The sequence below is a fragment of the Entelurus aequoreus genome, linkage group LG22 (genome assembly GCF_033978785.1).
Source record: "Entelurus aequoreus isolate RoL-2023_Sb linkage group LG22, RoL_Eaeq_v1.1, whole genome shotgun sequence".
Taxonomy (NCBI): domain Eukaryota; kingdom Metazoa; phylum Chordata; class Actinopteri; order Syngnathiformes; family Syngnathidae; genus Entelurus; species Entelurus aequoreus.
The window spans coordinates 5,618,563-5,646,256 of record NC_084752.1 but is presented as its reverse complement, the minus strand read 5'-3'; the positions used below and the strand labels follow the sequence as shown (position 1 = coordinate 5,646,256).

General features: G+C 36.5%; 1 protein-coding gene and 1 long non-coding RNA gene across 3 annotated transcripts in view; one reads left to right on the top strand and one right to left on the bottom strand.

Moving 5' to 3' along the window:
* The window catches only part of LOC133639198 (uncharacterized), a 134,472-nt gene that overhangs the window by 48,965 nt on the left and 57,813 nt on the right, over nt 1-27,694 (bottom strand). The window lies entirely within an intron of this gene.
* Nucleotides 1-27,694, top strand: part of si:dkey-27h10.2 (uncharacterized) — a 41,915-nt gene that overhangs the window by 14,046 nt on the left and 175 nt on the right. The window contains exons 8-10 of one of the 2 annotated variants that reach the window (XM_062032325.1): nt 6,840-7,061; nt 10,435-10,511; nt 26,590-27,694. The exon at nt 26,590-27,694 is cut by the window's right edge and continues 175 nt beyond it. In XM_062032325.1, coding sequence (XP_061888309.1) covers nt 6,840-7,061; nt 10,435-10,490 — 278 coding nt within the window. In that variant the 3' untranslated portion in view covers nt 10,491-10,511; nt 26,590-27,694. The remainder of the gene's footprint in view (nt 1-6,839; nt 7,062-10,434; nt 10,512-26,589) is intronic. The other variant, XM_062032326.1, reaches the window with a different exon arrangement.

The window sequence follows — 27,694 nt, the reverse complement described above, 5'->3', positions numbered from 1 at the left end:
TAAAGTACTAATGATGGCAGTTCTAAATTGTGTAAAGTACTAATGATGGCAGTTCTAAATTGTGTAAAGTACTAATGATGGCAGTTCTAAATTGTGTAAAGTACTAATGATGGCAGTTCTAAATTGTCTGATGATCGACTTAAAAAAAAGACAAGGAAAAGCTAAATACATGCCCAGATGTATTGTCTTTGCTGAACTGATCTTTTGGGGGGGACATGTGTTGCCACAAAAAGCCAAATCAAAAGCAAAAGGTAATACTTTGCTTGTGATTTTCCGAGATATTGTGTTACATGAATGGTATAAAAAGGCAGGTAAACTAGTAACAAATGCACTGTTTACCTTTACACATGTCAACGGGACTGCAGTTGGATTATGCAGTACTCTTATTGACCACACGAGGGAAGCAAAAACCCTGAATTCCAGTGTGAAAACATTGTACAATAAACATCTTGAAGCACTACAGTCTGTGGAATGACCACATGGCCACAATATGTGAAACACTTTTTTTTTTTTAATACAGGCTGAATTTTACGACATGACATTTACCAAAAGTGGCTCTTCAGAAGTGTTTCCAAAAGTTCATTTTTATGGGGGTTCACATTTTTATGAGCGGCACACGAGAACATGTATGGCCGCATAGTTCCTTGACCTGACTCTTATTCTTGTTTGACAACTCCATCTGCCTGAGAGTGATTAAAGAGTTCCTGTTTGACTGCCAGGAAAAAAGGTCTTCTTCCCAGAGAGGTACCATACGCAGGTCGTGTCGGCGCTTGCCTGGCGGCCGTAGGGCAACGTTTGTCACAATGGCCTGTCGATGGCCGCTTGTAAAGGGAAGAAGAGGCTCTTCTTCCTCTCATTGGAAGTAAATCATTCAACTTTAAACATCAGGGAGCGAACAGGTGACCTGTTTCAGTCTGGACATAAGACAAAATGAGTTTTCCTTGAATTAGGTCATAATATTATTTGAATAATTGTATTCTCCGGACCATAGGGTGCACCGGATTATAAAGCGCACTGCCGATGAGCGGGTCTAGTCAGGTCTATTTTCATACAAAAGGGGCACCGGATTATAAGGGGCATTAAAGGGGTCGTATTATTATTATTTTTTTCTAAATGTAAAACACTTCCTTGTTGTCTACATAACATGTGATGGTGGTTCTTTGGTCAAAATGTTGCATAGATGATGTTTTACACATCATCTTCAAAGGCGGATGCTCGCAAATTTTCAGGACTTATGCAGATCTCAAGTACAGATCAGCAGGTACCAGAAAGTAAGAAAAGTTGCTTTTGCATAATATTGCGAAATAAAACACCAGATAATATGTCTTAACTTGTACACACACCATAGTAATACTCCTATGTCAGGGGTCGGCAACCCAAAATGTTGAAAGAGCCATATTAGACCAAAAATATAAAAAAAAATCTGTCTGGAGCCGCAAAAAATGAAAAGCCTTATATGAGTCTTATAAAGAAGACAACACATGATGTAAGTGTCTATATTAGCTATATACGCCTACTATCAAAGGCTGACGCAAATCTTCGCTGACAGAAATGTTGTATTTTAATTTTTATTCCACACATTTTTGCAATGGAGGCTTCTCACGGGTTGAGATAACTTCTGGAAATTACTGGCTCAGAATGGCCAAAGGTTAAGGAAACAGCAGGCTGTCTTCTTCTAATGGATTTATCACAATCTTTGCAAGCTGGGTAACGTTTGCTGTGGTCTGGAACAACATGGCACGCAAACAACTAACAGAAATGCAGCCAATATTATATACAGATAATGTGTCATGAGACATGCAAATATAAATTAAATTCACAGAGGTCATAAGCAAAGGAAATTAAGGCATAATGATGAAATATGTACATACAGCTAGCCTAAATAGCATGTTAGCATCGATTAGCTTGCAGTCATGGATTGACCAAATATGCTTGATTAGCACTCCAGCAAATCAATAAAATCAACAATGCTCACTTTTGTGCATTTTACGCACAGCATAAAACGTTTGGTGGACAAAAATGAGACATAGAAGGAGTGGCATAAAACACGTCTTTAAGTGGCAGCATCTGAGAAAGTTGTACATGTAAACAAACTACGATGAGTTCAAGGATCGCTGAAATTAGTAGGACAAAACGGTGCTTGCCAAATACTCTCATCAGTGAAGCATGTTTAATTTAAACAGTGGGATTTCTAACAATTAGGAAGGTTTGTGTCATGTCTGGTCTCCTACAGAAAAAATATATATTAAAACAAAAATTAAAACATTTTCTTAATCTTTTTCCATTTTCACAAATCTCTGAAAGAGGTCCAGGGAGCCAGTAGGGCGGTGCTAAAGAGCCGCATGCGGCTCTAGAGCCGCGGGTTGCTGACCCCTATCCTATGTTTAAGCACAGTACAATCCATCAAGTGGTGCGGCTTCATAGCTTACCAAAGTCCTACTAAAACATTTTGATAGATTTTTGAGCGCCGTGTGTAATGTTCTATATTTTCAATGGAACATATAACATTTTGGTGTTGTTTACTTAAGTCATATTGCAGCCTACACGTATTTCTTATGTGTGACTGCCATCATATTGCAGTCTACACGTATCTCTTATGTGTGACTGCCATATACTGGTCACACTTATCATTACACCATGTACCAAATAAAATAGCTTTGAGGTCGGTAAGCACGACCAAAATTATTCCGTACATTAGGCGCACCGAGTTATAAGGCGCACTGTCGAGTTTTGACAAAATGAAAGGGGTTTAAGTGCGCCTTATAGTCCGAAAAATACGGTAGTTGTATTGTAAAAGTTGTATTTTTTATAAAAAACATAGTTGTAAAATTACAACACCTAAGTCCTGAATGTATTATGTATTTGTAATCAAATATTATGAGAATGATAAATCTTATGGGAATTGAGGTTTATTTGATTAAATATGATGGCAATAAAGTTGTATTTTTTATTCAAATATTGTTTAATGAATTTAGAGTAATTTTAAAAAAAAAACAATTACAAGAATAAGGTAATATTTTTTTAATCAAATATTGGAAAAGTCACTTTATAAATATTTTTAATAATCCAGTGTTGTATGGTATACCGGTCCTAATAAAGTACTGTGGTACTAATGAATTAAAAGCCGTACTTACTGCTTCTCAAAACAGTACTTTTTTTTCCAGACATGTTTGTGACATTGCTGGTAAAACTAGAAGAAGCGCATGTTAAACAACGCACACGCACACAGTACTTACAAGCAAAAACAGTGTGGAGGTAGAAGAAGGAGAATGAACGCATTTTGGCGTAAAACTGATGATAAAATTGAAGCTATAAACACTGAAGGGCCACTCTGGAAGAAGTGCTTTAAAACAGCTAGCTAGCGGCTAACGTCCATCCGTAGTCGGCAGTGTTTTGTTAGAATTCTCCCTTTTAAGAGGGCAGAGTCCTCCCAGATCATTTTACTCTAAGCCTGTCTAAAATGAAGAGGGGTGACTAGAACTGATGTTTAGCAACTTATTCTACAAAACAGGAGTAAGTACAAACAACAGAGATACCAGCGCTGGAGAGAGAGCGAACAACCTATCTGGAGGTCAAAGTACAAGAGCCATACATAGTCAATACTACAATTATTACATCAATATTTTTTTTAATCACACAATCTTTTGTCTTTTTTAATTGTTTATAAACCAGGAAACCAGGAAATACGTCCCTGGACACGAGAACTTCAATTTTGACCAATGTACGACTGTAAATGGTAGTGGATTGATACCAAAATTTGTCGTATCACCTAAAATGTATGAATAGTATCAAACAACAAAAAAATAAGTGCTTATTACATTTTAACAGAAGTGTAGATAGAACATGTTAAAACAGAAAGTAAGCATATTAACAGTAAATGAACAAGTAGATTAATAATCCATTTTCTACAACGTAATTTTGACAATAGAATGATAAATGACACAATATGTTACTGCATACGTCAGCGGACTAATTAGAAACCTTTGCTTGCTTGCTTACTGCAAAAATAGAAGTTGTCCGGCATGTCCACTATTTTATTTTATGACAAAACTCTTCTGTGATTGCAATAGGAAACCTATGTTTAATGTATCATAAGGATTCTGTTAAAATAAAGCCAATAATTAATTTTTTTTGTGGTCCCCTAAATTTAGAAAAGTATCGAAATACATTTTAGTACCGCTACCACATTGATATCGGGACACCCCTAATGCAATCATATTTTCAATGAAATGTTATTGGAATACTCTTTTCTGAGCTGCCACCTTATTGTGGTAGTCCCAATGATCCTAGGAGCTATGTTGTCCGGGGGCTTTGGTAGGGTCTCCCAAGACAAACAGGTCCTAGGTGAGGGACCCGATAAAGAGCAGCTCGAAGTCCTCTATGGAAAGTCAAAATCAAGGACCCAGATTTTCCCTCGCCCACGGGTCACAGAGGCCCCTCTTTGGGTAAGGGGGACAGGTCCTTACTGTTGTTTTTGCTTACGCACTAAACGGCAACTAGGAATACCCACCCTTTTTGGAGTACTACAGAGTGCTCCCTCAGGTGAATCCATTGTTCTGCTGGGTGACTTCAACGCTCACATTGGCAAAGACTGTGAGACCTTATTGGCCGTGATTGGGAGAAATGGCCACCCTGATGTGAACCAGAGTGGTGTTTTGTTCTTGGACTTTGGTGCTCGTCACAGATTGTCCATAACAAACACCACATTCAAACATAAGGGTGTCCATATGTCCATTTGTGGTTCTGTCATCGGATTTGCGGTCTCATGTTTTGGACACACAGGTCAAGAGGAGGCAGAGCTTTCTACCGATCACCACCTGGTAGTGAGATGGCTCCAATGGTGGGGGAGGATGCCAGACAGACCTGGCAGGCCCAAACGCATTGTGAGGGTCCGCTGGGAACGTCTGGCAGAGTCTCCCGTCAGAGAGAGTGTCAATTCCCACCTCCGGAAGAACTTTGAACACGTCACGAGAGAGGCGCTGGACATTAAGCACGAGTGGATCTCTTTTGTCAAGGCGGCCTATCGGAGCTGTGGCCACAAGGTGGTTGGTGCTGGTAATCCCAGAATCCACTGGTGTCCACCATGCCGTTAAACAAAAGGAGGGGGTCATATCGGGTCCTTTTGACCTGGAACACGTTGGGGAGACTAAGTCTCCCGGCTGGTCTGGGAACGCCTTGGGAGCTGGGCGACTCGACCTCAGCTAAGCGGAAGAAGATGGATGGATGATATTATTGGAATACATTTGTATTTTGTTTTAAGAAAGAAGTCATGGTATCATAAATATCACTAAATTAGAGATTTAAAAAAATAATAATATTATAAGAACAAAGTCATATTTTTTCATTAAATATAAAATTTAAGTATTTTTTTTCATCAATTATGATTAATATTGAGAATTACTGTTTCATCAAGTACTATGAGTATAACGTTATGTATTTGAAATTATGAGTAAACATTTTAAATCAAACATGGTGAAGTTATATTTTTTTCTCGAACTAAGTCACTACGATATGTGAGGAAAATGTAGTCAAATTCTAGAAAAAGGTCGTAGTTTTTCAAATAAATGATTTATAAAAGAAGGGACAAGCGGTAGAAAATGGATGGATGGATAAAGTTGTACAATTTTACCGGACTAAATTCGTAACAATATTAGAATAAATATATTAATTTTCAAGAAAAGTCAAAATGTTAAGTTTCATTAAAAAACATGTAAGTCATTATATTATGTATTTATCAAGCAATCTGATCTCATTCAGTTCATTCATTTTTATCGTAATTCTGCTAATCCCAATACAACTTGACAATACGGTCTTGGTGGAAGTAAAGATGGTGGCCCTCCCCGCAGCTAACCCTGGAGGTCACATAATGACGGGTCCGACTAACTTTCCCACAGCGTCCAACAGCTGCAGCCTGGCTAAGGCTCACTAATTAGACGCCTCATTGGCAAAACATGGTGAAAACCTTCCTCTCTGCATAAGAAACATGCTCAAATTGCTGTAGAAAAAAGCCATGTATAGATGTGTATATATATATATATATATATATATATATATATATATATATATATATATATATATATATATATATATATATATATATATATATATACACTACCGTTCAAAAGTTTGGGGTCACCCAAACAATTTTGTGGAATAGCCTTCATTTCTAAGAACAAGAATAGACTGTCGAGTTTCAGATGAAAGTTCTCTTTTTCTGGCCATTTTGAGCGTTTAATTGACCCCACAAATGTGATGCTCCAGAAACTCAATCTGCTCAAAGGAAGGTCAGTTTTGTAGCTTCTGTAACGAGCTAAACTGTTTTCAGATGTGTGAACATGATTGCACAAGGGTTTTCTAATCATCAATTAGCCTTCTGAGCCAATGAGCAAACACATTGTACCATTAGAACACTGGAGTGATAGTTGCTGGAAATGGGCCTCTATACACCTATGTAGATATTGCACCAAAAACCAGACATTTGCAGCTAGAATAGTCATTTACCACATTAGCAATGTATAGAGTGTATTTCTTTAAAGTTAAGACTAGTTTAAAGTTATCTTCATTGAAGAGTACAGTGCTTTTCCTTCAAAAATAAGGACATTTCAATGTGACCCCAAACTTTTGAACGGTAGTGTATATATATATATATAATAAATGGGAAACCTGCGGAACAGGCTTGTAGGGATGATATAGCTTCTGAGTTTTTTCTGACCTAACGTATATATATATATATATATACATATATATATATATCACCAGGATTTAATGCCTCTATTGTCTTTCCTGTGAGTGCGGTTGAGAACCGCTAAGAAAGCAATTTATTTTATGGCCCCTCACAGCTGAAGCAGTGGACAGTCAGCAGCAGCAGGCCGACTCTGCATCTACGACTCCACCTACAGACGATTCGGAGAGCAAACCCAAAGACGACGTTGACGCCGAGAAAGGTCTTCGGACACCCGAGGAGCCGGCAGAAGACCACGTCACTGACCGAAGCTTAGACGGAACTCCAAAGGCGACCAATGAGAACAACAGCAACAATACTCGTGAGAACCCCAGGAAAAGTGGGCTTTTTTAATGCATTTCCAAAACAATTATAAGTATAATTTAAAATAAATGTTTACGAGGCCTCACCTTGGAATGTGTGCAAAAATCTAAAATAAAAACAATTGGCCTTAGTACTACTTTGCAACATATACATAAAATGTCAATACTTTTTCACAATAAAACAAAACATTCTGTCAGAATATTTATCAATGATATTGAGTCACTGAAGCCATTTTGATGCACCCAAGAGATGCAAAGTTCATCAAATAAATGTCCACAATTTTATATTGGACACTTACAACATTTCCCGTAATCAGAGAAAGAAGAAACTGTATTGTTACTGAAAAATGTTGTCATAATACGAGAATAAAGATGTAATGATACAAGACTAAAACCTACTCAGTGGCCTAGTGGTTAGAGTTTCCGCCCTGAGATGGGTAGGTTGTGAGTTCAAACCCCGGCCGAGTCATACCAAAGACTATAAAAATGGGAGCCATTACCTCCCTGCTTGGCACTCAGCATTAAGGGTTGGAAATGGGGGTTAAATCACCAAAATGATTCCCGGGCGCGGCACCGCTGCTGCCCACTGCTCCCCTTACTCTCAGGGGGTGATCAAGGGGATGGGACAAATTTCATCACACCTAGTGTGTGTGTGACAATCATTGGTACTTTAACTTTTTTTTAGCTTTAACTTTTTTAAAGTCGTAATATTATACCCAAAAAAAAGTTGTTGTTTTTTTAGAAAAAGTCGTAATATTACGTGAATACATTCGTAATATTACGGGACTGAAGTCGTAAAGTTATAAAAAATGTGTTTAGTTTTTTACTAATTTAACTAATTTTACGAGAAACTTAATGTTACGAGACTAAGGTCGTAATATTAAAGTAAAAATGCTTTTTTTAAATTAAAATTAAAAATCATAATATCACGAGAATAGCATTGTAATGTTACGACAGTGGTTCTCCTCTCAAACCTTTTTCATCAGGTACCACCACAGAAAACACTTGGCTCTCCAAGTACCAGCATAATGACCAACATTAAAATACAGTAGCGTAGTTGTTTTATTTCACTAGTATATTTATTATTTTGGTCATTGTAACATTACACACAGTTTGAACATTGAATATTCACTTTAGTGATTCTTTGGTGTACCACTAGCCCCGCATATCACTAATGGTACGTGTACCACAGTATGAGAATCACTGTGTTACGAGACTAAAGTCGTAATATTATAACACATTTGGTTTGTTTGAAAAAATAAAAAAATAAAAAAAGTTATGTCTATGGATGTTCTCATTCATCCAGGTCATTGTATTTATTAAAGTTGAGACCGATTCAATGCCTTGAGAAAAAAAAGTTGTAATATTGCAAAAATAAAGTTGAAATGCTACAAGACAAAAGTCGTAATATTGTAAAACTTTGTTGTTGTTTTTTTTTTAGCAAAAGTCGTAATTTTATGAAAATAAAGATGCATATTTACTAGGGATGTCCGATAATGGCTTTTTGCCGATATCCGATATTCCGATATTGTCCAACTCTTTAATTACCGATTCCGATATCAACCGATACTGATATCAACCGATATATGCAGTCGTGGAATTAACACATTATTATGCCTAATTTGGACAACCAGGTATGGTGAAGATAAGGTACTTTTTAAAAATAATAATAAAATAAGATAACTAAATTAAAAACATTTTGTTGAATAAAAAAGAAAGTACAACAATATAAAAACAGTTACATAGAAACTAGTAATGAATGAAAATGAGTAAAATTAACTGTTAAAGGTTAGTACTATTAGTGGACCAGCAGCACGCACAATCATGTGTGCTTACGGACTGTATCCCTTGCAGACTGTATTGATATATATTGATATATAATGTAGGAACCAGAATATTGATAACAGAAAGAAATGGGGGGAGGGAGGTTTTTTGGGTTGGTGCACTAATTGTAAGTGTATCTTGTGTTTTTTATGTTGATTTAATAAAAAAAAACAAAAAAACAAACAAAAACGATACAGATAATTAAAAAAACGATACCGATAATTTCCGATATTACATTTTAACTCATTTATCGGCCGATAATATCGGCAGGCCGATATTATCGGACATCCCTAATATTTACGAGACTAAAGACGTAATATTAAAATAAAGTTTGTTTTTGAAAATGTCCTAATGCTTTACTACGAGAATAAAGTCTTCATGTTATGAGACTAAAGACATATAATAATTAGAAAATAATTTGAAAATGTTGTATATTACAAGAATAAAGTAGTGATGTTATAAGACTAAAGTTATAATATTATAATTTTTTTATTTTTTTTTTGCAAAAGTCGTAATACTGTATTACGAGAATAAAGTCGTAATGTTACGAGACTAAAGTAGTTATATTAGGAGCAGCGTTTTTTTAGAATTACTCAAATTCGGAGAATAAAGTTGTCATTTTGCAGGAGTAAAGTTATACATCTTTGACAAAAAAATCAAACAGGGAACAACACAAGATGGATTTGTATGTATTTTGCGTCGATGTGAATGACGCTAACTTACAAGAGTTAAGTCGTCAAATTTTGAAAATAGTTATTCTTTGAAAAATTAATGGTGACAATATTCGGTAACACTTTAGTATGGGGAACATATTCTAAGTAACAAAGACTTAATTTAGAGTTATTTGGTTAGGGTTACAGGGTTAGGGTTAGGGGGTTAGGGTTAGGGTTGGTTGTATAATAAGGCCATGCAGAATAAGGCATTAATAAGTGCTTAATAATGACTAAGAGCCAATACGTTACTAATTTGCATGTTAATAAGCAACTAATTAATGGTGAATATGCTCCCCATACTAAAGTGTTACCCAATATTCTTTATAGGAAATAGTTTATTCCTAGTAAACATTTATCGTAAAAAAATGCAAGGTTTTAATAGCTGAGAGGATCAGGGTTAGCATCCGTAGTGCCGCGACTTGTGGCTCAAAAAGATGAATCGCGATTTGGAGTCGTGGTATGCGATATTGGGATTGGTTTTAACGAAGTCGGAATATTACCATTACTAATTAATTGTTACACCCTAAACTTCAAAGATTATAAGAGGAAAGTTATTGTTTGACAAAAAAAGTAGTAGGAAATGTAATGTTATACAACTAAAGTCAAGATATTTGGGGCTAGGAATTTTGAAATCAAGGCTGTTTTTGAACCAGAATGTGCCGAAATATGAGGACACACGTTTAATTCAAGACAGTCCTTGCGTGCTGCTTGCTGCCAAACCAAAAATTGAAAATTCAAATGAGAAAAATAAGCAATCCGTATTAGCAGTTTTCAGGTTTTGTTCTGTGTAGCCTGTACACTCATCTTCTCAATACTTAACCTTGTTGGTGTTTCTTTTTGTTTGTCATTAAAGCAAATTCCCAGTTGTCCAGCTTCTTTTGGGAGGTTTCCCTCGACAGCCAGCTGTGAGACGTGATCTTCAGAACCACGGTACTGCATTTAAAGCTACACACAAGCCATCCACAGCTTCTATTAGCCCAAGGCAAACGTGATGTTAGCTAGGAGGGCGTCTCTCTGTCAACAAGTGGCGCTGTAGCCCCAAACAAAAAGGTGATTTTAACCAATCGGAAGCCTCTGAAAAAAGTTATTTCTGGAAAAGGCAAAAGCAGGACAACGGTTACCTACACTTAATGACAACATAAAATAACAAACACCACCAACACCAAAAAAATGCTACATTGCAAAAGACTGGTAAAGCCAGAAATTTCCTATTTCCGTCTAGGAAATTAGGGTATGTTAGCTACGCAAGTAGTGAAGTCTGAAGAGTGTGTCATGCTAGCTACTTAGGTGGTGAGATCCAGTGTGTTTACAACTCACATTAGCTATATAACTACTCAAGCATTTTCATTTTCATTTCATTTATTCCAGGCAATGACATAAAAAAAAAAGTACAAGGTAGACAACACGTAATAATATAAATTAATATAATGACAACACGTAATAATATAAATTAATATAATGCAAAAGGTAATGCACAGTATGTAAGCATGATGGTCCAGTTTTGCCTGAAAGGGAGTGGGAAGAAGATAAGTTATTTAATCCCACCCCCAGTTCTCAATTCAGTGATTAATACATTGACTTTAACTGTTACTTTGTTTAAGGATTATAATACAAATGTTGTATCATGGTGGCATTACCACAGGTAACAATAATTATTACACCATGAATTGATTATCGTGGACCCCAATTTAAACAAGTTGAAGAACTTATTCGGGTGTTACCATTTAGTGGTCAATTGTACGGAATATGTACTGTACTGTGCAATCTACTAATAAAAGTTTCAATCAATCAATCAAACACTGTAATAGTCTTGTAACGATACCAATATTTTGGTACGGGTACTAAAATTATTTCTATACTTTTCGGTGCTTTCTTTTAACAAAAAATCTTAGGGTACATTAAACATACACTACCGTACTAAAGTTTGGGGTCACCCAAACAATTTTGTGGAATAGCCTTCATTTCTAAGAACAAGAATAGACTGTCGAGTTTCAGATGAAAGTTCTCTTTTTCTGGCCATTTTGAGCGTTTAATTGACCCCACAAATGTGATGCTCCAGAAACTCAATCTGCTCAAAGGAAGGTCAGTTTTGTAGCTTCTGTAACGAGCTAAAGTGTTTTCAGATGTGTGAACATGATTGCACAAGGGTTTTCTAATCATCAATTAGCCTTCTGAGCCAATGAGCAAACACATTGTACCATTAGAACACTGGAGTGATAGTTGCTGGAAATGGGCCTCTATACACCTATGTAGATATTGCACCAAAAAGCAGACATTTGCAGCTAGAATAGTCATTTACCACATTAGCAATGTATAGAGTGTATTTCTTTAAAGTTAAGACTAGTTTAAAGTTATCTTCATTGAAAAGTACAGTGCTTTTCCTTCAAAAATAAGGACATTTCAATGTGACCCCAAACTTTTGAACGGTAGTGTATGTTTCTTAATGCAGTTAAGTCCTTAAATAAAATAGTGAGCATACAAGACAACTTGTCTTTTAGTAGTAAGTAAACAAACAAAGACTCCTAATTAGTCTGCTGACATATGCAGTAACATATTGTGTCATTTATCATTCTATTATTTTGTCAACATTATTAAGGACAAGTGGTAGAAAATTGATTATTAATCTACTTTTTCATTTACTGTGAATATCTGCTTACTTTCTCTTTTAACATGTTCTATCTACACTTCTGTTAAAATGTAATAATCACTTATTCTTCTGTTGTTTGATACTTTGCATTAGTTTTGGATGATACCACAAATTTGGGTATCAATCCGATACCAAGTAGTTACAGGATCATACATTGGTCATATTCAAAGTCCTCATGTGTCCAGCGCTAATTAGTAGTCGTGATTTAAATTAGGGCTCTTTCCTGGTAGCTTAGTTGCTAGCAGACTAACAAGCTACGTAAGAGCAGAAAATCTCAAAAAACGCAGACTCACGACAAGCTGTCTGTACCGTATTTTTCGGATTATAAATCGCAGTTTTTTTTTATAGTTTGGCCAAGGGTGCGATTTATACTCTGGAGCGATTTTTGTGTGAAATTATTAACACATTACCGTAAAATATCAAACAATATTATTTATCTCATTCACGTAAGAGACTAGACGTATAAGATTTCATGGGATTTAGCGATTAGGAGTGACAGATTTTTTGGTAAACGTATAGCATGTTCTATATGTTATAGTTATTTGAATGACTCTTACCATAATATGTTACGTTAACATACCAGGCACGTTCTCAGTTGGTTATTTATGCCTCATATAACGTACGCTTATTCAGCCTGTTGTTCACTATTCTTTATTTATCTTAAATTGCCTTTCAAATATCTATTCTTGGTGTTTGGTTTTATCAAAAAAATTTCCCCAAATAATGCGACTTATGATCGAGTGCGATTTATTTATTTTTTTTTCCTTCATTATGCATTTTCGGCCGGTGCGATTTTTACTCCGGAGCGAATTATAATCCAAAAATACGGTAAATGTGTTTTCCTACAAATAAACTAAATTAATACCAGTTGTAAAATGATGTCTTGGTTGGTACAATTCCACTCCAGTCCTGCAGGAGGCGGTTGTAAACTGCCTAATAGGTTTATTCTACTGACAGCCAGGGGGTTTTGTTCCAAGATGCAATTTTGGATTAGAGGAAACGTAAACTCTTCACTTAGTCCCACCTGTTTTTTTCTGAGGTTTCTGGAAAGCGACAAGCAAGAAAAAGCCGAGTCGTCATTCAACGCTGTCGGGTTATGGACGTGAGCCAACGAGTCATAAACTAGACGGGCATAATTAGGTCGCTGAAGCGCCACCGTGTCATTTTCCCACCAGACTGCCTTCTGGCTTTTTAACGGCTCAAAGCTCTGAAAGTTTCACGGTCAAAATGTGTGAAAATGTGAACGAGGATGTAAAATAAGTATATTTGAGATTTATTGTGGCGTGTTTAAAACAGACGAGCGGTACTCTTTTAGCATGAGCAGACACATTTCTGTCCACTTGTACGATAATAGCCACGAGAGTGCAGGATATACTGCTGACTCGTCAAAACCCAGAACACTTCCTCGAGGTTTGATGAGGTTCAGACTAGTTAATAACGTAGGGAGGGACTGTCGGAAAGTTGTAAGAGAACAGCTGCTTCTGCCCGCCCTTTCCACCACAAACTATTACACTTTTTAAGAAACATTCAAACTAATTGAAAAGTAACACCTGCACTTTGTGCCACGCTTGCAGTTGGTGCAATGTGTCATCTTTCCATGAGTGCTGTTGAAGTTTTTGACGGTAAACTAAATATTATAGTGTAGCACTAAAAATGAAGACAGCGAGTTATGCGAGCGGTATTTCAGCAAGTGACACTTGCTACTTTGCCACAGAGTATCAATGGCTAATGGAATGTAAGCAGATCGCATTAGCTACATTAGCCATAGGGGTACCTATGTCCATGGTATGTCAACAAGACATGGTAGCTACATGAGCTATGGGGCAGTGACATCGACAGTGTGTTAGCTAGCATGTTAGCACCGTCATAGCTTTACAAATAGTAATATTTATGTTAAATAGTCATGTCGGCATCAATACAGTGATTAAGATAGTGATATACAAAGTAACAAGTCATGTTAGCATCATTATTGCTGCACAGATAGTGATATTTATTAGGGCTGCAAATCTTTGGGTGTCCCACGATTTGATTCAAAATCTATTTTTTCCCGATTCAAAAGGATTGTCTATTCATGGAATACATAGATTTCAGCAGGATCTACCCCAGTCTGCTGACATGCAAGCAGAGTAGTAGATTTTTGTAAAAAGCTTTTATAATTGTAAAGGACAATGTTTTATCAACTGATTGCAATAATGTCAATTTGTTTGAACTATTAAATGAACCAAAAATATGACTTATTTTATCTTTGTGAAAATATTGGACACAGTGTGTTGTCAAGCTTATGAGATGCCATGCAAGTGTAAGCCACTGTGACACTATTGTTCTTTTTTGTTATTTTTATAAATGTCTAATGATAATGTCAATGAGGGATTTTTAATCACTGCTATGTTGAAATTGTAACTAATATTGATACTGTTGTTGATAATATTCATTTTTGTTTCACTACTTTTGGTTTGTTCTGTGTGGTGTTTGTGTCTCCTCTCAATTGCTCTGTTTATTGCAGTTCTGAGTGTTGCTGGGTCGGGTTTGGTTTTGGAATTGGATTGCATTGTTATGGTATTGCTGTGTATTGTTTTGTTGGATTGATTAATTAAAAAAACAAAAACAAATACATATAATAAATTAAAATCGATTTTATAAAAATGAGAATCTATTCTGAATCGCACAACGTGAGAATCGCGATTCGAATTCAAATCGATTTTTTCCCACACCCCTAATATTTATGTTATAGGTAGTAATTTTAGCATCATTATAGCTATACAGACAGTGAAATATATATTTGTCAGTAATGTTAGCATCATTATAGATTTGCAGACAATTATGTCAATGTTAACATAGTTGTACCTATGCATATAGTGATATGCGAGTTAGCAAGTCATGCTAGCATCAATACTGCTATACACATATTGATATTTAGGTTATAGGCTGTCATGTTAGCATCAATATAGCTATGCAGAAAGTAATATACCACATAATAAAGAAGGAAAAAAACATATATAAGTCGCACTGGAGTATAAGTCGCATTTTTGGGGGAAATTTATTAGATAAAAGCCAACACCAAGAACAGACATTTGAAAGGCAATTTAAAATAAATAAAGAATAGTGAACAACAGGCTGAATAAGTGTACGTCATATGAGGCATAAATAACCAACTGAGAACATGCCTGGTATGTTAACGTAACATATTATGGTAAGAGTCATTCCAATAACTATAACATATAGAACATGTTATACGTTTACCAAACAATCTGTCACTCCTAATCGCTAAATCCCATGAAATCTTATACGTCTAGTCTCTTACGTGAATGAGCAAATTATATTATTTGATATTTTACGGTAATGTGTTAATAATTTCACACATAAGTCGCTCCGGAGTATAAGTCGCACCCCCGGCCAAACTATGAAAAAAAACTGCGACTTATAGTCCGAAAAATACGGAACAAGTTAACAAGTCATGTTATCATCATTGCTGTACGGATAGTGACATTTATGTTATAGGCAGTCATGTTAGCATTACCATGGCTATGCAGATAGTGGTATACAAGTTAGCAAGTCATGTTAGCATAATTATTGCGCTACAGATAGTGAAATTTATGTTAGCCAGTCATGTTAGCATTATTATAGCTTTACAGATAGTGAAGTCAATGATAGCATCACCATAGCTATGCACATAATGATATGCGAGTTGGCAAGTTTTGATAGCATTATTATAGCTATACAGATAGTGACATTTATGTTATAGGCACTCATGTTAGCATTACTATAGCTATGCAGATAGTAGTATACAAGTTAATTATATATATATTAAGGCTGCAGCTAACGATTATTTTTCTATCGATTAATCTATAGATTATTTTTTTCGATTAATCGGTTAATCTATAGATTATTTTTTCGATTAATCTATAGATTATTTTTTCCTTTTGCCGATTATTTTTTTATTCAAAATGAAGATGAAAAAATAAATGTAGGCCCGTTTTTTCAAAAGGCATGGCTTTTATTTACAAAAAAAAAGAAGTATGGCCACTCAGTCAACATTGACAACAACATGACTAAATATTCTGTAACAATGTAAACATTTAAAACTTTTAACATTTAACAAAATTAAAAGTAGCTTATTTGCTTTTTAATGTGCAAATATAAAAGTCAACATCCAGTGCAAATCTTAATATTCTGCAATAGTATAAGCATTTCAAAAGTAAAAGTATTGCTTATTTTGCTTTAAAATGTGCAAAAATAAAGATAAACATCCAATACAAAAAAGTGCAAAACGAAATATTCTGTAACAACAGTGTAAACATTTCAACAAAAGTGAAAGTATTGCTTATTTGCTAAAATGTGCAAAAATAAAGATAAACATCCAATACAAAAAAGTGCCAATCTAAATATTCTGGAGCACTGTAAACATTAAGTATTGCTTTTAAAATGTGCAAAATAAACATCCAGTCCAACACAGTACACAATAACCAATTCTACTCATTCCAGTGAGTGACTAACAGTTGTAATGAAGAAAGGTTAGCATGTGTACATGTTTGGTTCTTTTCTTGTTTACAATATTCCCAGCAGCTGAAAATAGGCGCTCAGAAGGGGTCGATGTGGCTGGAACTGAGAGCTAATTAGCCTTCACCTCAAGCCAGGATTTCGAGCGAGCTGAGCTGCAGTTTAAGTTTCTAGAAGGTCAACGGGCTCATAGTGATGTTACTAGTAGTTGACTGGGAGGTGTTTATTATCATTTGGGGAGAGTTCGCTGCCTGATGCTCACCTGCTAAACACCTATCTGCTCCACGCTGAAGCGCTGACTACATGCGCTCTGAATACGCACTGCTGATTGGCTGATAATGCTTCGTGTGTACCAATCAGATGGTTGTGTGGGTGGGACAATGCTGCGTGTGTACCAATCAGATGGTTGTGTGGGTGGGACAATGCTGCGTGTGTACCAATCAGATGGTTGTGTGGGTGGGACAATGCTGCGTGTGTACCAATCAGATGGTTGTGTGGGTGGGACAATGCTGCGTGTGTACCAATCAGATGGTTGTGTGGGTGGGACAATGCTGCGTGTGTACCAATCAGATGGTTGTGTGGGTGGGACAATGCTGCGTGTGTACCAATCAGATGGTTGTGTGGGTGGGACAATGCTGCGTGTGTACCAATCAGATGGTTGTGTGGGTGGGACAATGCTGCGTGTGTACCAATCAGATGGTTGTGTGGGTGGGACAATGCTGCGTGCTGAGACAGAGGCAGACGGAGCAAAGCAGCTTGTTAAGACTTTAGCTTAGAAACTCGTTCGGTACACCCCCGTACCGAACCGAAAGCCCCGTACCGAAACGGTTCAATACAAAACACGTACCGTTACACCCCTAGCAGATACAAATGGCACATTCATGTTTTTGTGTAATGATGACAACGTATGCTCGCGCGGACGATTGACTAGTTGATGGTTTTCTTTTCAAATGTTCGTTCATAGCCGTTGTGCTGCTATGATAGGCCATTTCCGCTCGACACAGTGTGCATACAACAACATTATTAGGCCGTTTATTGAAGTACTCCCACACTTTTGGCATGCTTTTCCCCCCTCGCTCGCACCGCTCGCACCGCTCGCATCGTCTTCTTTGATCGTCTGCTTTGCGCTTCGCCATGACGGTAGTGTGACGTCATTATGCGACGCGTCGACGCACAAAAACGGCGTCGACGTATTTACGTAACCGATGACGTCGACTACGTCGACGCGTCGTTTCAGCCTTAATATATATATATATATATATATATATATTTCAGAAATAATTCTACCTGAAAAGCTTCAAAAATGTGTCTCCTCAGTTCCCAAACGTTTACTGAGTGTTGTTAAAAGGAAAGGCCATGTAATACAGTGGTAAAAATGCCCCTGTGACAACTTTTTTGCAATGTGTTGCTGCCATTAAATTCTAAGTTGATTATTATTTGAAAAAAAATAAAAAAAATTCTCAGTGTGGAACATTAAATATCTTGTCTTTGCAGTCTATTCAATTGAATATAAGTTGAAAAGGATTTGCAAATCCTTGTATTCTGTTTTTATTTACCATTTACACAACGTGCCAACTTCACTGCTTTTGGGTTTTGTATTAGGTTGATTGACAAAGAGCAACTCTAGGCATATTTTTTTTTTCTGCTGGCACCTAATATAGGACATTTTTTTGCAATAATGTTGAAAGTTTGTATGCCTTAAAAGTACAGTATTAGTCCTTAGTCAAACAAAATACACAGGTTCTGTTGGCGGGCCACAACCTTTGACTCTGCCTCAGGATAAACCACGTTAACAATCTGTCAGCGTGTTTGCATTTGTGCGCCAAACAAAACTGAACAAGGAGACAAATCGTCTTTCAAAGCCAGTTTGAGCCGACCTGTCGGGCTTGAGGTCAGTCGTTCCAAATGAGTTCAGCGTGATCATGTGACACCACTGTACTCTTGTATCGTGTCTTAGCGTTCTTTGTTTTGACCCCTGGAGAAGGGGCTGGAGGCCCTTCGTCCTCCAGGCCCGTCAAGGCCTATTGGTTGGAGTGTGTTCCAAAGGTGGAGGATCAGACAATCTTAATGAAAGGCTCCACAGAAGAATAATGTGGTCTCAATGTCAGTCAACTGGCTCACATTCTTCACTCACAAGTCCAAGCAGAAGGGGATGAAATTGTCAGTTTTTTTTGTTCACACCTAACTATAAATCCTCTTCTAAAACAAGGGTGGCACAAAGTATGCCAATCTGCTTACACAAAATAGTGTACACTTTGAAATAACGTTTCATTAGTATAATGTAGGTTTAATTACCTATTTTTTTATTTGTTTTATTTATTCATATTTGTTTATGTTTTTGTTATGTACCATATTTTTCGGAGTATAAGTCGCCCCGGAGTATAAGTCGCACCGGCCGAAAATGCATAATAAAGAAGGAAAAAAAAAAAAGGAGTATAAGTCGCATTTTTTGGGGAAATTTATTTGATAAAACCCAACACCAAGAATAGACATTTGAAAGGCAATTTAAAATGTCTAAAGAACAGTGAACAACAGGCTGAATAAGTGTACGTTATATGATGCATAAATAACCAACTGAGAAGGTGCCTGGTATGTTAACGTAACATATTATGGTAAGAGTCATTCAAATAACTATAACATATAGAACATGCTATACGTTTACCAAACAATCTGTCACTCGGCTTCAGAACTAACCACTCCACTGACACATGCCTTCTCTATCTGACCGACCACATCAAACATGAGGTGGACGCGGGCAAATACTGCGGCATGGTCATGCTGGACCTTCAGAAGGCCTTTGACACCGTTAACCACGCTATACTGTTGGATAAGCTCAGAGCAATCGGATTTAACAAAAACTCATGGAGCTGGATGCAATCTTACTTGGAGGGGAGGGAGCAGGTGGTAGAGGTGAACGGCACCGTGTCCTCCCCCCCTCTCGGTGAGCTGTGGAGTCCCCCAAGGCAGTATATTGGGACCTTTACTGTTCCTAATATACATAAACGACATGTCATCGGCATGCGACTGTGAATTGTTTTTGTTTGCGGATGACTCTGTCTTGCTGGTATCCGGCAAGGACAAGTCACAGGTGGAGAAAATCCTCAGTGCTGAGCTCTGTAGAACTTGCACCTGGCTCGCTGACAACAAGCTATCCATACACTTGGGTAAAACAGAATCCATCCTGTTTGGGTCCCACATCAACCTTAAGAAAGTCAATGACTTCACCATAAAAGTGGGTGACATTGTTATCACCAGGAAAGATGAGGTCACCTACCTAGGTTCCATTCTAGAGGCTAACCTTTCCTGTGATAAAATGGCAACCAAGGTAATCAAAAAGGTTAACCAACGAGCAAGATTTCTCTACAGAATCTCCTCTCTGGTCAACAAAGGCACCTTGAGGATTCTGGCGGGAACTCTCGTTCAACCCTTTTTCGATTACGCATGCACCTCATGGTACCCTAGCACCTCCAAAACCCTCAAATCTAAACTCCAAACATCTCAGAACAAGCTAGTCAGGTTACTTCTAGACCTCCACCCCAGATCCCACCTCACTCCTACCCACTTCTCTAAAGTGGGCTGGCTCAAGGTGGAGGACAGAGTTAAACAACTTGCACTGAGCCTAGTCTATAAAATCCGCTACACCTCCCTGATACCGAAGTACATGTCAAACTACTTCCTTAACGTAAATGACCGCCATAACCACAACACCAGGGGGAGCTCCACTAACCACGTTAAACCCAAATTCCGAACTAACAAAGGTCTTAACTCATTCTCTTTCTATGCCACATCAATGTGGAATGCGCTCCCAACAGGTATAAAAGAAAGGGCATCTCTATCCTCCTTCAAAAGCGCAATAAAAGTTCACCTCCAGGCAGCTACAACCCTAAACTAACACCCCCCCCGGATTGCTAATAATCAAATGTAAACAATCAAATGCAGATACTTTTTCTTTTTCTTATGCCTTCTGATCTCTCTCTCTCTCTCTCTCTCTCTATGTCCACTACTTGATGTCCATATCCTAACCCCCCTCCACACCCCTGATTGTAAATAATGTAAATAATTAATTGTGGTTATCTTGTGTGATAACTGTATTATGATGATAGTATATATGATAGTATATATCTGTATCATGAATCAATTTAAGTGGACCCCGACTTAAACAAGTTGAAAAACACGGAATATGTAATTCACTGTGCAACCTACTAATAAAAGTCTCAATCAATCAATCAAACTCCTAATCGCTAAATCCCATGAAATCTTATACGTCTAGTCTCTTACGTGAATGAGCAAATTATATTATTTGATATTTTACAGTAATGTGTTAATAATTTCAAACATAAGTTGCTCCAGAGTATAAGTCGCACCCCCGGCTAAACTATGAAAAAAACTGTGACTTATAGACCGAAAAATATGGTACTCGAAGTGCTATTTTTACGAGACCCATTTCTCATATTGCTGTTTTTATGATTATTGAACACCTGTAAAAATGCAATCCTATGTATGCTGACTTGTTTGAACCATGTAGCTTAGGTCCAGTATTGAGGATCCTAATGCGTGTGTCAAAGTTTGTTGGTGACGAACCCCAAGGTGCAGAGATGATGGCAGGCATTATGCGAGAAAACATGATTTAATTAAAATACTATGGCAAAAAACAAACAAAAAGGGTACAAACAAAAGGCGTGCACAAGGCGGAGAACAAACTTGGCTATGAACTAAAATAGCACAAAGGCTAACTGTCGACAAACAAAAACACTTACTGTGACACGAAGGAACTAGGACTAGAGCCGAGTGAACAAAAGTAGACAGAGCTACAACGAAGTATCGTGACAGGTAGTAGTGACATTGACCAGTAGACACTACAATAATCCAGCAGTGACAGGAGGGCAGGACAGGTTTAAATAGGCAGCTGGCTGACTGGCACCAGGTGTGGCCACGTGCCAATCAGCCACAGCTGAGGGGACAAAGCACTCAGGGAAACAATCAGGAAATGAAGACAAAATAAAAGGACTGACAGGAAACTAAGAACAGGAAACCAAGACAAACGCAGAGGAAAACTAAAACTTGACCAAACTGTCAGATACAACCCTGACAGCGTGACTCTTATCAAAGACATTCGAACGCAGATTGCTAAAACCCTTCGAGGGCTTACTTAATTAACGATGCTTTAGCTTCTATCGTCCTCAGGCCGGTTGAAAAAATTCCTTTCCGCACTTATTTAGTGGGGTAAAACAGACGCTCGCTCACCTGCTGTGACGTCTTACAGCTATGCATTCCTTGGCCGTTGTCGGACTGTTAAGATAACAACATACTGCTTAATAGATTGTTTCTTTTATTAGACTTTGAAGATAACAACATACTGCTTAATAGATGGTTTCTTTTATTAGACTTTGAAGATAACAACATACTGCTTAATAGATTGTTTCTTTAATCAATCAATCAATGGTTATAATACGAAAGTTGATGATGAAAACAAGTTACCGTAGAAAAAAGCTAATTATCGTTCAATCAAGCATGTCTGTATATTCTTTGAAAGACCATGCAGTTGACATACATGTGTTTATTAACGAATGCCCTAATATATCAGCAGTTTGGTTTCCGACACATTTTGCAATTACTTATAGCAAGGCTCCTCATTTAGCTGGCCAAAAAAAACAAAGAATCCATTGTTTTAATCGCTCCAGTTGTGTCTCCTTCAGTTTTTGTGGCCCATGAAATTCATTAACTTACATTTTTTGGGGTGATTTTAAGTTTTGCTGTGTGCAGCGATATATTTTCTCACTTTCAAATAGCAAGCATGTCTAAGAACAAAACATCAGGGGTGTCATGTAACTACTACTAAAAATGGACGTGAAATACCGTATTTTTCGGACTATAAGTCGCTCCGGAGTATAAATCGCACCGGCCGAAAATGCATAATAAAGAAGGGAAAAAACATATATAAGTCGCACTGGAGTATAAGTCACATTTTTTGGGGAAATGTATTTGATAAAAGCTGAACACCAAGAATAGACATTTGAAAGGCAATTTAAGATAAATAAAGAATAGTGAACAACAGGCTGAATAAGTGTATGTTATATGAGGCATAAATAACCAACTGAGAAGGTGCCTGGTATGTTTACGTAACATATTATGGTAAGAGTCATTCAAATAACTATAACATATAGAACATGCTATACGTTTACCAAACAATCTGTCACTCCTAATCGCTAAATCCCATGAAATCTTATACGTCTAGTCTCTTACGTGAATGAGCTAAATAATATTATTTCATATTTTACGCTAATGTGTTAATAATTTCACACAAAAGTCGCTCCTGAGTATAAGTCGCACCCCCGGCCAAACTATGAAAAAAACTGCGACTTATAGTCCGAAAAATACGGTAATATGGATAGGCTCCAGCCCTAACTCCCAGGTTGACGTGAGGCAGTGCACATTTCTACATCAACGTCAGTCTTGATTAGGGTTGTACGGTATACTGGTACTGGTACAGTATTGCGGTACTAATGAATCAAAAACAGTACCATACTCTGTTTGAAAAGTACCGGTTCCCGGGCATGACGGTGCGTCGTCACGTCGTGACATTGCTGGTTTTACGAGCAGAGGAGCATGTTCGGCAGCGCACAATCACGGAGTACTTACGAGCAGACACAGTGTTTAGACAGAAAAGGGAGAATGGATGAATTTTGGCTTAAAAGCTAAAGATAAAGGTGAAGTTATAACACTGAAACACCCTCAGGAAGAGGTGCTTTAAAACATGGCTAGCTAGCTAGCAGCTAACATCCATCGGCAGTGTTTTAGCTACTTTTAAATCACTAATCATTGCCTCCATGGCGACAAATAAAGTGAGTTTCTTACAAGTATCATTATCACTGCAGGACGAGCAATAGCCAAACATGCTTCACTACACACCGTAGGATACAATAGCTCACTGGCGTCATGGGTGGATCTACACCTGACATCCACTGTAATGATACCAAGTACAGGAGGGTACAGTATCTAGTCGATACTACTATGATTAAATCGATATTTTTTATCGTAACACAAACTTTTTTCCTTTAAAAAAAAATCATATTATGTTTATTAACTCAGGAAATATGTCCCTGGACACATGATGACTTTGAATATGACCAATGTATGATCCTGTAACTACTTAGTATCGGATTGATAACTAAATTTGTGGTATCATCCAAAACTAATGTAAAGTATCAAACAACAGAAGAATAAGTGATTATTACATTTTAACAGAAGTGTAGATAGAACATGTTAAAACACAAAAAAACTGATAAACAGTAAATGAACAAGTGGATTAATAATACATTTTTACAGCTTGTCCTTTATAATGTTGGCAAATAGAATGAGAAATGACACAATATGTTACTGCATACGTCAGCAGACTAATTAGGAGCATTTGTTTGTTGACTTACTACTAAAAGACAAGTTGTCTAGTATGTTCACTATTTTACTTAAGGCCAAAATTGTTCTTTGATTGCAATAATAAACATATATTTAATGTACCCTAATATTTTTTGTTAAAATAAAGCCAATAATGCCATTTTTTTGGGGGTCACCCTTTTTTAGAAAAGTACCGAAAAGTATCAAAATACATTTTGGTACTGGTACTAAAATATTGCTTTCGGGACAACCCTAATCTTGATACATCTCAACTTTGCCATGAAAAAGGGCGTACGCCAGGTTTTTTGTACGTATGCAAGCTTGTTACATCATACTTGCCAACCTTGAGAGGGGGGGGGGGGGGGGGGGTTGAGGTGGGTGGGGTGGGGGTTTTGGGGCCGGGGGGGCGGCTATAATATTTATAGATAGAATTCACTGAAATTTAATTATTTCTTTTATATATATATATATATATATATATATATATATATATATATATATATATATATATATATATATATATATATATATATATATATATATATATATATATATATAGTACCGTTCAAAAGTTTGGGGTCACATTGAAATGTCCTTATTTTTGAAGGAAAAGCACTGTACTTTTCAATGAAGATAACTTTAAACTAGTCTTAACTTTAAAGAAATACACTCTATATCAGGGGTCACCAACGCGGTGCCCGCGGGCACCAGGTAGCCCGTAAGGACCAGATGAGTAGCCCGCCGGCCTGTTCTAAAAATAGCTCAAATAGCAGCACTTACCAGTGAGCTGCCTCTATTTTTTAAATTTTATTTATTTACTACCAAGCTGGTCTCGCTTTGCCCGACATTTTTAATTCTAAGAGAGACAAAACTCAAATAGAATTTGAAAATCCAAGAAAATATTTTAAAGACTTGGTCTTCACTTGTTTAAATAAATTCATTAATGTTTTTACTTTGCTTCTTATAACTTTCAGAAAGACAATTTTAGAGAAAAAATACAAACTTAAAAATGATTTTAGGATTTTTAAACACATATACCTTTTTACATTTTAAATTCCTTCCTCTTCTTTCCTGACAATTTAAATCAATGTTCAAGTAAATGTATTTTTTTTATTGTAAAGAATAATAAATACATTTTAATTTAACTCTTCATTTTAGTTTCTGTTTTTTCGACGAAGAATATTTGTGAAATATTTCTTCAAACTTATTATGATTCAAATTCAAAAAAATTATTCTGGCAAATCTAGAAAATCTGTAGAATCAAATTTAAATCTTATTTCAAAGTCTTTTGAATTTCTCTTAAAATTTTTGTTCTGGAAAATCTAGAAGAAATAATGATTTGTCTTTGTTAGAAATATAGCTTGGTCCAATTTGTTATACAGTATATTCTAACAAAGTGTAGATTGGATTTTAACCTATTTAATCAAAATTCTAAAATTATCTTAATCAGGAAAAATTACTAATGATGTTCCATAAATTCTTTTTTTTTTAAGTTTTTCTCTTCTTTTTTTCGGTTGAATTTGGAATTTTAAAGAGTCGAAATTGAAGATAAACTATGTTTCAAAATTTAATTGTCATTTTGTTCGTGTTTTCTCCTCTTTTAAACCGTTCAATTAAGTGTAAATATCATTAATTATCAATAATAACATAGAGTTAAAGGTAAATTGAGCAAATTGGCTATTTCTGGCAATTTATTTAAGTGTGTATCAAACTGGTAGCCCTTCGCATTAATCAGTACCCAAGAAGTAGCTCATGGTTTCAAAAAGGTTGGTGACCCCTGCTCTATACATTGCTAATGTGGTAAATGACTATTCTAGCTGCAAATGTCTGGTTTTTGGTGCAATATCTACATAGGTGTATAGAGGCCCATTTCCAGCAACTATCACTCCAGTGTTCTAATGGTACAATGTGTTTGCTCATTGGCTCAGAAGGCTAATTGATGATTAGAAAACCCTTGTGCAATCATGTTCACACATCTGAAAACAGTTTAGCTCGTTACAGAAGCTACAAAACTGACCTTCCTTTGAGCAGATTGAGTTTCTGGAGCATCACATTTGTGGGGTCAATTAAACGCTCAAAATGGCCAGAAAAAGAGAACTTTCATCTGAAACGCGACAGTCTATTCTTGTTCTTAGAAATGAAGGCTATTCCACAAAATTGTTTGGGTGACCCCAAACTTTTGAACGGTAGTGTAATTGCAGCTAATATAGGCACCAACGCCTCTCTTCGGGGAATTACAAGAGTTGTGATTTGCAGGGCACACTTTTCTGACTAAGGAGCGTAAATCACATCAATCATTTTCTCGCAGAAGGATTATGTCTGCTAGATTCTTGCTCAACAGATGTTTCTGTGTCGCAGTGAAAGGTCGTGGCATAGACCACATAAACGTGGCCAAAGCAGAAGTTACAAAAGCACGTGTGACAAGATGCAATATTTTTTATTTTCACTGTTCTCTCTTTCTTTTTTTTACAGACTGAACGACTGCAAAGATCAAAGAGTTTTATTTGTCCTAATACCAAATCTACACAAAATAATGTTACTAAAACGTCTGGGAAAGTCTTCTTACATTAACTTCAGCCTTTTACTGCTGTATAAAAAAGCTAGTTTGCGCTTTATAACTGTGTATTTGCTCTGCATGTCACCTCCTCATGAAAGGCTTGGAAGTCCAACAGTTGTCTTTGGTTTTTTTCCACAACAAAAAACACCAAAACAAATTCAAGGTACATGCTTTTCATTGGAAAGTGACAATAATTACATTATGATGTAGGCTTATAATAAAAGTGCTATTCTGTAAATATATCAAGAACAGTAAAATATATTACTCAATAAAATAAACTTTTTTTTGTTGGTTTTGTAGTTACCTAATATTACACTAGTGTTTTTTATTAGGGGTGCACAAAAAAATTGATTCACATCCGACTCACGATTCTTACTCATCACAATTCTAAATTGATTCATAATTTAAAAAATTGATTTACAAAAAAAAAGTTGTAGTTTTTTATAAGAATGCATTTCTAAAAATAAGTTTTATGTCAACTCCATGAAACCAGAAAGAGCTTTTCTAACCTGTAACCTGAATCATCATACCAAACTATATATTACGAAAATTGGTTTGAATCGAGAATCGTGTTAAATCAAACTGCAGGAATCTGAATCGGATCGAATCGTTAGGTAACCAAAGACTCACACCCCTATTTTGTATTGTTGTATTAGTTTATGATAATTAAAACCATGAGGTACAGTATATATGCAACTGCTCTATTGAGCAACATACAAATGTGGGATTTTAACTTTTAAATGTACATAAGATGCAAAAACATGTCTTTTGTATATTTTGTAACTAGTATGAATCAATATTTAAGGGAAGATTGTTCATTGGGATTCTGCATATCACATACAATGAAAATAAATACATTTGTTTGGGTTTTAACTAACAACAGAGACATCCCAAAATGTGGAGATAGTGTACATGCTTTTCCTTGGACTACCATGTACTTTATGATGTAATTGTTCATGGGGATTTTGAATTGCTTATTGATGTTTAATGAAAAGCATGTATCGCCAGATGTTGCATTGC